Below are 16,739 nucleotides of genomic sequence, written 5' to 3'. Positions count from 1 at the left end.
CAGTGGAAAATTAAAGAAGCTCCGTGGAGGGACAATCCATGCTTCAGGTGGTCCGATGGGAGTCAAAATCCTCAACTCCAGATTACTAACTCAGAAGGAAATCAAGGGGGCCAATCCAATTGGTCCGGAAGGAACCAAGAAGGACAGGGCAACTGGAATCAAGGAGGACAGGGTAATTGGAGTCAAGGAGGTCAAGGAAATCAGCCTAACTGGAACAATAGGAATCAAAATAACCAGGGAAGCTCATATGTACCCCCGCACCAGAGGAACAACAACTATCAGGGACCAGGGAATCAGTACAACAACAACCAAGGAGGTCAAGGAAACTTTTGCCCGCATCAAGGGAGTGGACCAAATCATGGTCAAGGGCCAAGTGGCAGTCAACCGAACTCCAGACCCCAGAGGAATCTGGATGATATGGTCCATGACCTAGTGAGTTCTCAACAACACATTCAGAACAACTTACTGGCCAATAATGACGTAGTCCACAAGCTACAGGATGCTCAGCAGGAACACAAAGCCGCAATGAATTTGATGTCGAAGCAATTATCTCAGATCGCAACGTCCCTGAGCGATATGCGAGGAAATGAAGGGAGAATTCCAGCCTCAGTAAAGCCACCTGACAGGGCAAATGTCAGCCAAGTTACCCTGAGATCTGGAAAAGCATATGAAGGACCCAGGTTGAAAGTAAATGATGAGCTACCAGTGCGTGGCAGCAGCCAACCCCTTTTTCCCAAAACATCCTCAAATGCAGTTTCGTAACACATCCGTCCTCGTGGGATCGATCATTTACTTCCATGTGCTAGTTGTAGTATAGTTGGTTGAGGTTTTGAAGAAATAGAGTGCATCCAACGACCCATGTCTGATAGTTTCATGATCTTCTAGCCTCTGAAGTCTAGTCGAATCCTCTGGACCCGTTAGATCGAGTGAGATAACAAAACCGCACTGCACGTTTCATAAGTCTTCACATATCTTTGTATTTTAAGGAAAAAATTGCGGGCTCAAATGGGCCATAGAGAAAACCACGGGCTGACATAATAGAATAACTATGATATCAAACACTTAAAAATAGTCATATAAGTATCTATATCTAGGCATTAATAATTTAAAACAAAAATATTTTGAAATGCTAAAACTTAATACGCACTAACCAATAAGAGCATTATAGCACCACAATGGGGCGGATGATTTGTCTGCTACTGCAGGTGGGCGAACGAAACTCGCCCGATGGTCACTCTCGAGACATAGTCCGCGGCCTTAAGGTCAGACGATCATTGTCTAACCCATTTCGGGAGTCCGGACGATAATTTCGAATTTTAAGTTTTTTTTTCCACTATATATATCACCATTTTTACTTCATTCTCATACATTTCATACCACTCTTCTCTCTCAATAGTAATTCAAGGATAAATCCTGGCAGTTTCCTAAACCCAAATAGCCTTGATGGAACGCTGATCGGCGGTGCCTGATGGCAGGGTCATGCACCTGACAAATTTCGACTATTCGATACACTGGGTTCTGTGGAGTCCAAGTGGGATCCGACCACCCAGTACACAACGACATGGAGCCGATCCCCAAAACCCAGTCAAGAAAGAAGAAGGTGAAGGCGAAAGCCAAGAAGTTGCTGCCTGTGCAGATCAACGAACAATACGCCCCAGGGAGGCATTACACCGATGATGAGACCATGCTTTCTGACGAAGTGTTGTTGATATATGGAGGACTCAATCTACTCCAACAACTAGAGACAAGTCGTGTACTGCGAGCGTGTTGAGGGTATATCCCTTAACAAGAACATAGAACAAACAAAGGAAGTTGTGGTAGCAAAGTCTATCGATCAACCGAGAATTGAGATTGAAATAAAGTGCGAAAAAAGCATAAAAGAAAATATGGATAATTTGATATTTCTTGAATGATTCAAATGAATAACAACGTTCCTATTTATAATGCTAGAACCTTATTTAATGAACAAGAAATAATCCTAAGCATACATAGAAAGATATGGTAAATCATTATTGGACTAAATAATAGAGATAGGAGATATTATTGAAGAAATGCTCGTATCAACTCCCCACGGTTGAAATTCACCTAGTCTTCAAGGTGGAAACTAAGAAGCAATGAAGAGTGTCGAGGAATCTTCCTAGGTCAAATAGGCAATAGCGGACTAACGCGACAGACGAGCCGCTAGCCGGTGGCTAGGGCGTGCGTTCGTCCGCTATTGCGGATTTGCGGTTGCTCTAAGAGTTAAGACATGTGAAAAAGACGTACTATTTGCTATGACAAAAGATTCGTCTAATAACATGCATTTTTATGTAGTAGCACTGCAATTTAGAAAGATTATCAGTCGTTTGTCATCTATCTGGCAATGACACACGTCTGCTTTAAAAGCTCGAGATCAATAGGAGTACAATAAAAATCACATATAAATGAAATTGGGCAGCTATAAGAACGTGCAAATACCAACGCATCTATAATTTATAGATAATTTCAATTATAAAACTAATTTTGAATATAATACTAACAAATTTTGAAATTTGTAAAAATCTATTAGCAATATTCTATTAAAGACTATAAGCCAAAAGATTTAGAAATCCTGGAACTTCGCAATACGAAATGTAAATATGTGGAGTACTATAATTTACACAAAAGAAAATTAAACTTAACTAATTAAAGTCATGCACACTCCCAAAAACATTTTTATATTCAAGATGATGTTTTCTATAAATAAATGACTATAAATGGAAATTGGATCTAATTTATGAGTTATGACCCATCATCCAAAATAAGTACTTTGGTTTCAAAATAATACTTCCTCTCCTCGTCTGCGAAATAAAATTATATTCTACTGAACTGTATACGACCCCAATTAAAATTTCCATTTTGCTTTTTTAAAAATAGATGATGAGATTACGCTCATTTAGGTGGAATAGAGTTTAAGGGAACAAAGAAACTATGCATGTTTCATTGCACGCAACGTTATCGTTAAAAATGGTTGCTTAAACCATGACCCCTTCAACAAACTCTCCAAAACTAGACAAAAAGCATAAACTGAAATTTATTTTTGTGAGATGCTGTTTAGAACTGCTATGGATGACAAATTCAATCTACTTTTTTGCAACAGACAGAAACCAATTGGTGCACTAAAGATGATGGATTATACTACTCATGTAAGTGGCACACCATAGCACATTGTGCACAACATAATTATGACAAATATAATGTTTGAATACATAAAAGAAATCATTACTTTCCGTTTACTTACCACATACCTCCATAAATAGTCCCTGTATTTTTCATCAATTTTGAAAGGAAAGAAGAAATGGTATCAAGAATATGCATATTTTTTGCTGGTACGATTTCAGTGGTGTTATCAGTTGTTGGTGGAGACCCTCTTGTTCCTGCGCTTTGCATCTTCGGTGATTCCGTGGTTGATGTGGGAAACAACAACAATCTTTTAACGTTGATCAAAGCAGACTTCCTTCCCTATGGGAGAGACTATATCACTCATGCCCCGACCGGAAGGTTCTGCAACGGAAAGCTCGCCATCGACTTCATCGGTAACTTAATTTGTTTATTTATTTATTTTTTTGCTACTTTGATTGAAAATTTAAAATATATGCTTAGCCATTACCAAGCTAATGGTGTAAAGACTAATTGCTTGAATGTTGAATGATAAAAAGGGCTGAAATTGATATTCTTTAAGTTCTTTAAAAAGAGAGACTATTTGTTTGGAAAAGAATAGGGTTAATTGGAAACAATTAGAAAAGGAGCATAAGCATATTCTTCCTCCGTTTCTTATTAATTGAAACACTTATTTTCGACACATAGATTAAGGAAAAAAAGGATTAGTGTGTTAGGTGGATGAAATAAAGTTAGAGAGATGATAAAGTAACTCTACAACAAAAAAACAGCTAAAGACTCTTTTCAATGCTATTAAGGACGCTAATTTGTGTGTCACAACCAATGTTTCATAAAGTGTCCTTATTGTTTGTGTCCCAACTAAAATTAGGAGACACAAACACAAACAGCGTCTTTAAAAAAAAACAAAAGATTATGATAATTTATCCTCAATTTAGGGACATTTTCTTTTGTGTTCTCAATTATGGTTATTTTTAAAAAGTTTCAAATGCCAATAACAGCGTCTCAATTATCTTGGAACTACCTATAGTGAAAAAATAACTCAATTAACAAAGGAAGTACTGGTATTTATTTAAAAGAAGTTTCCTAATTTCTAATTGAAAGTTTGTTCTTCCTTTTCTTTAAAAAAGGCACTAGTAATATTTTTTTAAAGGCACTAGTAATATATTTTCTGCGTCCGTCCGTGATATTGTTGCAGCCGACTACCTCGGTTTCAGCTCGTATCCCCCGGCGTATCTCAGCAAAGAAGCCACCGGGGTCCTGAGCGGCGTCAACCTGGCGTCGGCTGCTTCCGGTTACTACGAAACAACAGCCCAACTATATGTAAGCAGTAGTTTTACATTAAGTAAGTTGGTATAGCACAAAAGAAGTTATTTATGGTTAAGTTTGCAGAGGGCTGTAACATTGACGCAGCAGCTGCAAAACTACAAGGAATGGCAGAGCAAGGTGGTGAAGATGGTGGGGAAGAGCAAAGGCGATGCCATATTCTCAGGAGGAATCCACCTGTTGAGCGCAGGCAGCAGTGATTTTATACAGAATTACTACATTAATCCTTTGCTCAACACCGTCTATTCTCCCGAACAATTCTCCCACCTTCTGCTGCGATCCTACTCTTCCTTGATACAGGTACGTGCATTTAAAATGACACGAAAATTAATGCACAATTGATAAAATAAGAAAAAAAGAAAATAATAATTAAAGCAGTGTTATTGAATAGTGGAACCCACGTATTAGTAATGATGGGTCACAGTGGTACATGTTGTAAATAAATTGATATATATGGATAATGAGTTGACAACAACTTTTCATAAATGGAAATGCTCATATTATTATGGAATGGGGCAAGTAATTAATAATTTGTGGTTGGTGATGGGAGACAGAATCTGTACAAACTCGGAGCGAGGAGAATCGGAGTGACAAGCCTACCGCCAGTGGGGTGCTTGCCCGCGGCAATAACGTTATTTGGAGGAGGGAGCAATGAGTGCGTGGCGAGGCTCAACAAGGACGCCGTATTGTTCAACCAGAAATTGAACTCCGCGTCTGAGAATCTAAAGGCCAGCTTGTTTGGCCTCAAACTCGTGGTCTTCGACATCTACCAGCCTCTGCTGGACATGATTACCAACCCCGGCGACAGCGGTACGTAGTGCTATTACTAGCATTACGAATGAATGAATGAATTTGATGCGATGAACGGTTTAATTAATTGCAGGATTGTTTGAAGCGAGGAGAGCATGTTGTGGAACAGGGACAGTAGAAACATCGATTCTGTGCAATTCAAGATCGTTGGGAACGTGCTCCAACGCCACGGGGTATGTGTTCTGGGATGGATTTCACCCTTCCGAAGCTGCTAATGAGATATTGGCGCAGGCTCTTCTACAACAGGGATTTGAACTTATCTCTTAGTTTACACAATATTCCCCAAACCCAATAATCATTTTCATGCTTGTGTTGCTTTTGCTCTTTCTCAATAACACTATCAATCTTAGTTATAATTATATGATTGCTTCCACCATGCGCTACTCAAAAGCCACAGCTGTCACACATCTTTAATCGATTCATCATAATTCATTATTCACCAACCTTATTACTACCTCTGTCCATGCCATTAGAAATATGCATTTGACTACATAGATTTAAAAAAATAAAAAATAAAGCGGATTAAAAAAGTCATTGAAATATGAATTATCACTTTTATATATTAATTTTATAATAAAATGTGAGTATAGTATAATTTATTAGGGACGGAAGAAGTACAATTTAAAATATCAAGCAATAGTATTGTGATTTGGTAAAACTTTTATAGTAAGTAATATAAAAAAAAATTATTGAAAATGGTCTTCAAGCAATAGTATTGTGATTTGGTAAAACTTTTATAGTAAGTAATATATAAAAAATTATTGAAAATGGTCTTCATAAAGCGTATTGCGGAATTGAGTTTTCGACATAAATTTATAATGCAAAATACTGGAGTGGCTATCCACCGTATAGCATATCTAGGTTAATAATTAAAACTAAAAGTTTGAGAGCCATGCTGAATTATGAGCATCCGCATTTTTACTTCATTTTTTATTTTTTACTTAATAAATAATACTCACAATCCACAATTCTCTCATTTAACTACATATGATTTCTCCTTATTTTATTTTTTTCTGTTCTTTTATCTTGTAGTAGTATTTATTCGAAAAATTCGATTTTGGGTAAAATATTGAAATAAAATGTTCCATAATTTTTTTAATATTCTAAAAATGATAATGACGTCAACAAAGTTGACCTCTTTTGACAAAAAAGACCATTGAAAATGAGAAATTTTAGAATATAAGTCTCAAAATTTGTTGACCTTTCCGGATTTAAGATTAAATTTACTGATATTTCAAAATATGTGATCAAGACACACGAATTTTTCAATAAAATATGCAGTGTAATGAAACAAGTTAATACTCTATATGAGTAAGTTTTCTGGTCTACTTGTAGTATCAGTTACTCTCCCAAATATTGCCCCACTTTGACTCGGCATGGATTTTAAGAAATGTAATGAAAAGTGAGTTGAAAAAGTTAGTGAAATGTGGGTCCTACTTTTATATATTTCCTCCGTCCCATAGAAATTGACCATTTGGGACGAGCATGTGTTTTAATGTGTAATTGGTAAAGTAAGAGAGAAAGAGAAAAAACTGTTGAAATTGTGTAGTGGATTGTGAGACTCATAAATGATAAATTAAAAGAGGAGGATAAAAAGTTTGCCATAAATGGATAATGACTATTTCTATGAGACGGACAAAAAATGAAATATGGCCTATTTCTGTGAGACGGGTGAGTATTAGTTTTATAATAAAATGTGAGTATGAATGAGTTGATGGAATATGGACCCACTACCAAAAATGATAAAAGGTGAAATGGGATAAATTTTGTGCGACGGATGAAAATAGAAAAATGAGATAAACTTTTGAAGACGGAGGAAGTACTTGATTTAAAAATAGATATGGATTCAGTTTTAGTGCTGAATTATCCTCTTTTAGCTCATTCATTCAACCTAAGCCCATAAACTTTTGGGTTGTTAGATTCAGTTCACACTATTCATATTTCAAGTTCTGTAAGCAACTGGGCCAGATTATCAAACAAAGAGCATCCCCACATCTTATTCACACATAGAAATAAAAATAAAAATAAAAATAAAAATAAAAATAAAAATAAAAATAAAAATAAAAATAAAAATAAAAATAAAAATAAAAATAAAAATAAAATCAATTATTCACCATTTTAATTTTTTTAATTGATCGAGACCCAGTCAATTACAGATACGTTAGAAATGAATTGAAGTTTGATTAAACTGAAGCCCGGCACAAAAACCTAACCCAGTACTTAAACAACTATTCGACTATCAAATGTTAATCAGCTAAAATACTATATGCAACAAAAAATCTTAGAAGTCAAACTGTATTCGATACTTGTGTGCCATCATTTTAGGTATGTTCGGTATTCCAAGTATATATTATACGACCCTCCTCAAAATACTGAATCTAATTAACTACTCCCTCCGTTCCATAGTAATAGAGGCATTTCATTTTGCGTCGTTTTGAAAAAATAATTATAAATAGTTAAAGTGAAGAAAAAGTAAAGTAAAAGAGATAATATTGTAGATAAAACTCTTCTCTACATTATTCTTTCTCTTAATTTACTCTCTCTCCACTTTAACTATTTATTATCATTTTTTCAAAACGAGGGCAGAAAATGAAATGCATGTGGAACAGAGGGAGTATTAATTAATACTCCCTCCGTACACGAATAAGAGTCCTGTTTTTTCATTTTGGTCCGTCCACGAATAAGAGCCCTGATTCATAATTACCATAAATGGTAAAAAGACCTCATATTCCACTAACTCATTCCACTCACATATCATTTAAAATTAATATATACAAGTGAGACCCTTATTCCACTAACTTTCTTCCATCTACTTTTCTTAACATTTCTTAAAACCCGCGCCATTTAGAAATGAGACTCTTAATCGTGAATGAAGGGAGTATTATTATACAAGTAAGAGTCAATTAATTAATTGACTGATGTTTGTCATCGACATCTATAGACGTCCACGCTACGTTGATGTCGCGCGAACCCCCACTATCACTCAAACACCTCAATCAAGAATCATGGAATTATTTAATTAATGTACATTTTGATTTACTAATATTTACTATATGAAATTATTCGCTCGAGACGTTAAACAATTTCATAGTCAGAGTAGTGAGTAATTATTAGTATAATAGTGTAAAATGTATGCTTACTTGAAGAATACAATGCCATAATTCATCTCATTAAACCAATTACTCCTTTAATTCAATATTTTCTGTAGTGCTACCCTTGCCACAAGTTATATTAGACCAAACAGTTTACACTATGCAATCTAGGTGTTCAATTATACCGACAAAACATTTACTCATAATGCTTGTCTACTTATAGCACAAATTAATGCACGATAAATAATATTTACTTCTATATTATAAATCAATTGGAGTATATATTCCGAATAAAATTTTATTTGTTATGATTAAGTACTGAAAACTTTACTTTTATATAGGAGTAGTATTAATCTTTTGAAGAGAATCAAAGCACTGTTATTTTACAATTACTATGTTTAGTTCATCAGTTGCCAATTTGGTGGTGGCAATTGCTATTTAAGAATTGATATGTTTGGGTGTGAGTACGGCCTATCTATAATTTCTAGATGTGTATTTTATTAAATAATATAAATACACGAAATGAAAATGTATGTTAGGCATTTTTATCGCGTAGCAATTATTATTTATATTCCCAGCCCAAGAAACCATTCGATTCCAAGAAATATATGCGGTTGCACATGCTCAGATTGCTGATGCAACCAACCAAATTGTAGTTTTGGCAAACACTATATATATTCAACAATTTCCGGCGATATTTCTGCATATAATGATGTATGCTATCTAAAATTAGTAATGATACAACAAATACTTTTAAAACGCCTCAACAAACAAAAAAACAAAATAGTTAAATAAACAAAGGAATATTTCCTTCACAACCAAACCAAATAGTATCAAACTCAAACCATGTAAAATTAGGACAAAATGAAATAACAGACTTGTAGTAGTTTTTTAACTAGGGATGGAAAATTTCCCTTCGTCCATGAAAAATATAAGCATTTGGTTGAATACGAGTTTTAATGCATAATTGATAAAGTAAAAGAGAGATTAAATAATGATAGTGGAAGTAGTATTAATAGAGAATGTGTCCATATTATTAGTAAGTGTAGTTGAATTTCCGAAATTTGAAAATTCATAATTTTCTACGATAGTAGTATTAATAGAGAGTGAGTCCATATTATTAGTAGTGTAGTTGAATTTTCAAAATTTGAAAGTTCATAATGACGAAGCCTGTACTGTACTAGTTCTATTTACAAACTAAAATAAAATCTGCATCATTTGCATATTCCTTTGGGACAAGTAAACGATTCTTTCATTTTATTACTATCACATCTCTTGTGCACTGTTGTTTTGTTACTACTAGTTTGAAGAATTATAGTACTAAACGAAAGACTTAATCTTGACTAAATTTCATGCGAATGCAATGAAATTTACCTACTGATCAATATACCTAGTTTACATTTTAAACTATTTAACTATTAGTACATCAAATTCACACCAAAAATGGATTCTTCTGCCATTAATCCAGGAAGTAAATAGTCTGCAGAATAACTATAACTGTAGATGGGGAGTATATAGAATCACTAGAACTGACTAGAAACAGAGTACTGTAGAATAGATAAGCCAAAGTAGAACTCATAACTTTCAGATCATTTAAAAAAAAAGGTAACACTATTGCATATAGTAGTTTTATTGCGAATTAGAAAATAAAAATAGAAAATTTACAGAAAAAGTGGGTTTAAGTATGCCATGTACAAATTACGCAAGTCGGCACTCGGCAGAGTTCCAAGAAGCCCTAGAAATAGATTCAATTAATTCTATGAAATTCACTGGGATTAGATTGACATAATTATTTTTTAGCATTACCTTTGATCATATTTAGTAGATAAACAAGAATTAAATGAGTTTTTATAAAGAAAAGAAAGAATTGAAATGAATATGTGCAAACTCCAAATGAAGCTGTTGTTTATAAGTTGATTTTCTAAAATAAATAAAAGATACTTGTATTATTAGGATAAGGAGGTGTGACATATCACGTCCTTTGTCTGGTATCTCCATCCCTATTCCCATTTTTCTTCATGTACAAACCTCTCTGTTGTAGAATATTTTCAGATCATACAATGATTGCTATGCTACCACAAAACAAAAGTATTGTACCCTAATTAATCCAAACATTGCAATTAATTACTTTTCCTAATAAATGGAGTACTATAATAAACTAAGTATTATTTTCTATGAATAAACATGTCATTTAGGAGGTCGGTATTCCACCTGTCGTCATCCTGAAAGCCGCCACGTTTTACTAAAATTAAAGAGTCATCGCATTCTTTGTTTTTATTGTATTTTTTTCTTGTTTTCCAAAACCTTAAACTCGCACGTAATTATTTGATTTAACCCACTGATAACGATTTCGCCTCTAATCAGCATACTCCTATTATTATAGTAGTACTCATAAACTTCTCGTAAATATTGAAATTTATACATCAACGTTACACGAAAGATACACTTACGAAAAATTTAAACTTTCAATTGTGTTTAATTGTACTATTTATATTTGTTAATTAATTGACATTAATGATATATACATTGCCCTTTTGTTTTCATTAATTCCACAAAATTCCATACATGAATCTTCGCATGAAAAGCCATACCGGAAATCGTACTATATACTTTGATTTCCACAAAACAACATAATTTTAATAAATTTTGTATTGATTGATGCTTTCTTAACGTGTTCTTTAATGTTTCAGTTATATAATTTCCGCTGATTAAAATCAATAATGTACTTAATTATACATGCTAAAAAACTTTTGCACATTACACTCGTAAACAGTATGTTCATCCATAAAAAAAAATTATATTTAGAAATATAGAAAAATATAATTCGATTGTATTAATAAAATTATGTTCTCATGTTGCTTACCGTCTTAGGATCCTACTATAATGCAAATTACATGTATCCTACAAACTTCACACTATAAACTGGACTATTAAATTTGTTAATTAATAGATAAATAACGTCAAATAAAAATATCAACTAACCATTTTTATTTATATTATTTGTCGGACATCAAATTACTCCTTCTAGTGGTTCAAATTATAATTTGAGGATATATGGAATTTTGCACTTGATTAACATAATCCCCGTACACGAATGAAGGACATTAGTAATTATGACGCAATCCAAATTTTCATATCACAAGTAATATAAAGAAATGAATTTAATAGAAATAGAAAAGTAAACGATCAAACAGAAAAGAATGTAATCTTATTAGCATGATATGCGACTAATTTAAAGCCTAACAGTGATTAACACTAATAATCCAAAATAGATCCCGGGACCACCCCCTCATTAAATATGATCAAAGATTTCCAAATCCCAAAATTCCAAAGAAACCCCCACGAAGAAAGAGTGCGTCACAGCTGTAGCAAAACGCAGAGGGGCAGAATCGGAAAATGGGAAAAAGACGTGATTTCTGCATGAAGACTCGAATATAAAGGCCCAAAGCTGGAGACGCTTGGCGAGATGGCGCGGTGTATTGCAGCCACCTCTCCCCAATCGTTGCTTTCCCAAGGCCTATTTTTCCTTTATACATGCATTCATTAATTAGATGCTTAATATTACAAGCAGTAGTAATTTTTTTCAAAAAGGAAACACACTAAATGCGGAGATTTTATGCAAATCATAGAGGGATTATAGAAATTCAAGAATCCAAGAAAATAATAAATATCGAGGATGGAGGGGTGCAATTCAAATTCAAGGATGTTGTCGTCGACGGCGAGGCTGCTGGGGTTTATGGTGCCGTTGCTGCTGGTTTCGGTGATGGTGGCGGTTTCCAATTCTAATTCCAATTGGATATTCGCCTCCAATTACTACCCGTGGACTTGGACCTCGTCTCTCTCCGCCGCCCGGAATTCCTCCGCCGCCGCCTTCGACGAGGCACCGGGGGAGGCTTTGGACTTGAGGCGGAGAGTGGTCGGCGGCGGGGAGGAGAGGGAGGAGGCGCTCTCCGCTGATTACACTCTCCAGCGCTCCGCTGCCGCTCCGCCGCTTGGTGTTCTAGTTGCAGAGGCCGAGCCGCCGGTAATGATTCTATTCTTTTTTAATTTTTTTTTTCTAGTTTATTTTTTATTTGTGAAATTGGGTTGAAATCTTGACTTGAGTAATATTCTTAAAATGGAAAACCCAAAAAGTTTTCACTCCCAAGCCCTCAAATTCCCCAAATCAGGCCTAATTGCACGAGATTTTGCGTTCTAATTAGGGTTGTCTAGTTCATAAATATCAGTGCAGGGGGGCATCCCATGTGATGCCTACTCTTCACTAATTCATAAATTCATAAATCCTTTTTAAGTGCATATAATTTTACAATACTTAATAAAGGAATTTGGGATTGTCAATTATAATCGGTCACACAATTCTATGATTTTTTGTTGTTCAATTTACTTCTTAATGTTACATGAATCGACACATTACGTTTGCAATTGCATTTGTAATTAAGAACGATTCAGTCTCTTTAGTTCTTTCTGTAACCTAATATGTATAAAGCATCTTAATTTCTAAGATACACTGTACATAGTGACGCTAGGCTCTTCATAGATCTAGAGAGTATGTGAGTTATATCGCTTTGAATTTTTAATTGTTTGGTTCATACATGTATTTTATTGTTAATAATAATTTATAAAGAAAGTCGAAGCATAGTGTATAGGATTTTTATAGTATAACATCATGATTCCACAATAGTATAATATTTTTATTTAAGTTAGAGTTTGTCATTAAGTTAAAATAATAAATTTACAGGGAAAGCGAATTGTGTAAGTTTTAGAATTTTTCGGAAAGAGATTTAATGTGTATAAATTTTAAATTTTTTTAGGGAAATTGTATAGTTAATTGTATGGATGCTCTGGTTAATATCAATAAACAAAATGCCGTGAACTTTGTATCTTTCACAACAGTATATTACTATGTATGACAAATAAAAAGAAAAGAAGATAAGTTGATGACTAGAATAATTGAGTAAAGTAGATGTCATTTTAGAGAACTAGGAGGGTCCATAAGAAACAGATTTAATTATTATTTATTTGATATCGACATAATGCATATTATGTAATTTGTTACGAAATTTTGTAAATTTATAGTAGTTGATAATGACATAATGCAAGCAAAAGGTGCATACTAATCGTGTAAACCCGGACTAATTGGTTATGTAGAACTTTTTAATTTAGTACTAGTACTATTTTTTTTAATGTATATGTTGATTTCATATGCTCAAGTACCAGTATTTGTAGGATCTGATAGTTAATTCTTTAGGATTTTGCAATATAATCTTGAAATGATGTGATAGGTGATTTGTATATACATATGTCATTGTCAATGTATATCATGATATAACTTAAGTTTAAAATAACATCAAATCACCAGAATTTGACATGGAAGTATTTATCCTTTCGTTAGAAGCTTAAAATTCGCAGTTAAGAAATTATTTCGGCTTGACATGTAGTGCACTGTGACTCATTCTGTTTATGTGGTTACCTAGTTTTAGAAGGTGTAATTGTTCTCCAAAAAAAAGAAGTATTGATCTTTTGTACTCCTATTAATAAGTAATGCCAATGTTGTTGTTTGTTCAACTTTTGTATAATACTGGTTTTCTTATATAGTTTCTATATTGACCATTAATCATGAAACAGAGCGATGAGACCAAAGTGGAATTAATAATAACACCGAAACAGTCGAATGTCTCTACTCTATTCAACGATACTCGTGCTCTTCCCTTGACCCCTAAAATAAGCAAAAGGTTTACCAACTTTCAAGTACTGGAGGCCAAACTTCAGAAAGCTCGAGCTGCAATTAGAAATGCAAAAAATGGAAATACATCGTCCGATCCTGACTATGTCCCTTCGGGTCCCGTTTACTGGAATCCCTCATCTTTTCACAGGTAAGTGTGGTTTGTTAATTTGGTCTATGTTTTTACATGTCCCATTAGTTTGCATTCAAATTTATGGACAACAATTTTGAATGTAGTAGGACACAACTAATATGTGTTTAATAATGTTCAGGAGCTACCTTGAGATGGAAAAGCTCTTCAAAGTGTTCATCTATAAAGAAGGGGAACAACCTATCTTTCACAATGGCCCTTGTGGAAGCATCTATTCAATGGAGGGAAATTTCATTTACAAGCTAGAAACGTCAAGCTTTCGGACGCAAAATCCCGACAAAGCTAGCGTTTACTTCCTTCCCTTTAGTGTGGTGTCAATGGTTCACTTCATCTATGACAGAGGCGCTCCTGATCATTGGCTGCCTTTGAAACAAACTGTGAAGGACTACGTCGATCTTGTAGCTGGACGATACCCGTATTGGAATCGCAGCCTCGGATCCGACCACTTCATGCTCTCTTGCCATGATTGGGTATGTCACATGTTTTTTTTCTAGCTAGCTATTTACTCCTCCATCCCGGAAAGTTTGTCACATTTTTCCATTACCGTCCGTCCCACAAAATTTGTCACATTTCGCTTTTTACTTGGTAGTGGACCCCATATTTCACTGACTCATTCTCACCCGCTTTTTATCACTAAAACTAATACTCCCTCCGTCCACGAAAATTCGTCCCGGTTTGACCGGGCACGGGTTTTAAGAAATGTAAAGTGAGTTGAAAAAGTTGGTGGATTGTGGGTCCTACTTTTAAAGTATTAGTTTTATAATAAAATGTGAGTAGGAATGAGTTAGTGGAATATGGGGTCCACTACCAAAAATGGTAAAAATGAAATGAGACAAATTTTGGGGGACGGGCGGAAATGGAAAACTGGGACAAATTTTCATGGACGGAGGGAGTATATAAAAGTAGGACGACAATCTACTAATTTTTTAACTCACTTTTTCATTGCATTTCTTAAAACCCGTATTCGATCAAAGTGTAACAAAATTTATGGGACGGAGGGAGTACAATATTTAGTATCATTGTTTAGGCTAATCACTTAAATCTTATTATGCTCTTCGTGAATCGGATCTCATAGGGGCCTGAACTTTCAAAGTCGGTACCAGAATTATTCAAGAACTCCATACGAGCTTTATGCAACGCAAACGTATCCGAAGGGTTCCAACCATCAAAAGACGTGTCGATCCCAGAGATCAACCTGCCCGGCGGCCGGACAAATGGACTAATTGGTGGGCCATCGCCTTCTAGAAGGCCGATCCTTGCCTTCTTTGCAGGAGGGCTCCACGGCCCCATTAGGCCGATCCTCCTCGAGCACTGGGAGAACAAAGATCCCGAGATTGAAGTCCACCAGTATCTCCCCAAAGGCGTCTCGTATTCAGCAATGATGCGAAAGAGCAAGTTCTGCATCTGCCCCAGCGGGTACGAGGTTGCAAGCCCACGGATGGTGGAGGCGCTGTACACGGGGTGCGTGCCCGTCCTCGTGAAGGACGGGTACGTGCCCCCTTTCAGCGACGTTCTCAACTGGAAAGCGTTCTCGGTTGAAGTCTCGGTGAAGGAGATCCCGAACCTCAAGAGGATCCTCGCAGGGATCTCGACGAGGCAGTATATAAGGATGCAGAGGCGCGGGGTGGCAGCGCGGCGGCATTTTGAGGTGAATTTGCCACCCAAAAGGTATGATGTGTTTCATATGACTCTGCATTCGATTTGGTTGAGAAGGATGAATATAAGACTGAATGGAGTTGAAGATTCATGAATGTACAGATGATGTGGAATTCAGCTTACACATTTTCAAGCATTCTTTTCTTTGTTTTTGTGGTTTATTTTGGATTGAAGTATATATAGTAGTAGTATGATCTCTAATCTTGTAAGAATGAAATGATGTTGATTTTTTTGGTTCATTATTTTTCATAATTGTAGTAGTGAGTGTCTTATAATTCTTATGTTTGTGATTTATGAAAGCAGCTTCAAATGTTTAAACTTTTTCATCGACCTGATTATGGATGTTAATGTGTTGTTTTCCATTTTTGTTTTGGATATTTTGTTTTTGCTCTTGCTCTTATTTTGGTTTCATAGGAGATTTAGGAATTTGATGAGTATTATGTTAATTTATTCAGATAAATGCACCGTGTCCAATTTTTTATGTTCAAACTTTTATCTTAGTTTTGATAACTTCAAATTTTACACTAATAATAAAATATCACTTATTATTTTCATTTTCGTTCATCCTTAAAAATTTATTACTTTTCACTCTTACCACTTACCTTTCAGTGTTACCATTTTCTTTATAGTGGATCCCACGTCCTTAAAAATTTATTACTTTTCACTCTTACCACTTACCTTTCAGTGTTACCATTTTCTTTATAGTGGATCCCACATTCTACTAATTCATTTCCGTTCATATTTTATTATTATAAAATTAATATATAAAAGTATGATTATAATTTTTTTAACCCATATAGTGGATCCCACATTCTACTAATTCATTTCCGTTCATATTTTATTATTA

At 34.8% G+C, this 16,739-nt stretch overlaps 2 protein-coding genes across 2 annotated transcripts; both read left to right on the top strand.

The window, feature by feature from the left end:
• The first annotated feature begins 3,279 nt into the window (after window positions 1–3,279).
• LOC125204563 (GDSL esterase/lipase At5g03810-like) lies at window positions 3,280–5,647 on the top strand. The gene is made up of 5 exons (XM_048103250.2): window positions 3,280–3,554; window positions 4,334–4,458; window positions 4,528–4,761; window positions 5,016–5,271; window positions 5,345–5,647. The coding sequence occupies exons 1-5, from the start codon at window positions 3,317–3,319 to the stop codon at window positions 5,536–5,538; spliced, it is 1,047 nt and encodes a 348-aa protein (XP_047959207.2). The 5' UTR covers window positions 3,280–3,316; the 3' UTR covers window positions 5,539–5,647.
• A 6,196-nt stretch (window positions 5,648–11,843) lies between these two features.
• Window positions 11,844–16,149, top strand: LOC125204128 (putative glycosyltransferase At5g03795). Its single transcript, XM_048102691.2, has 4 exons — window positions 11,844–12,387; window positions 13,989–14,236; window positions 14,358–14,706; window positions 15,312–16,149. Exons 1-4 carry the CDS (start codon window positions 12,040–12,042, stop codon window positions 15,984–15,986), a joined length of 1,620 nt encoding a protein of 539 aa, XP_047958648.1. The 5' UTR covers window positions 11,844–12,039; the 3' UTR covers window positions 15,987–16,149.
• Window positions 16,150–16,739: the final 590 nt, after the last annotated feature.

The sequence above is a fragment of the Salvia hispanica genome, chromosome 6 (assembly GCF_029641045.1).
Source record: "Salvia hispanica isolate PSC_SH4W2 chromosome 6, Shi_PSC_v1, whole genome shotgun sequence".
Taxonomy (NCBI): Eukaryota; Viridiplantae; Streptophyta; class Magnoliopsida; order Lamiales; family Lamiaceae; genus Salvia; species Salvia hispanica.
This window is presented reverse-complemented; position numbering and strand designations above follow the sequence as displayed.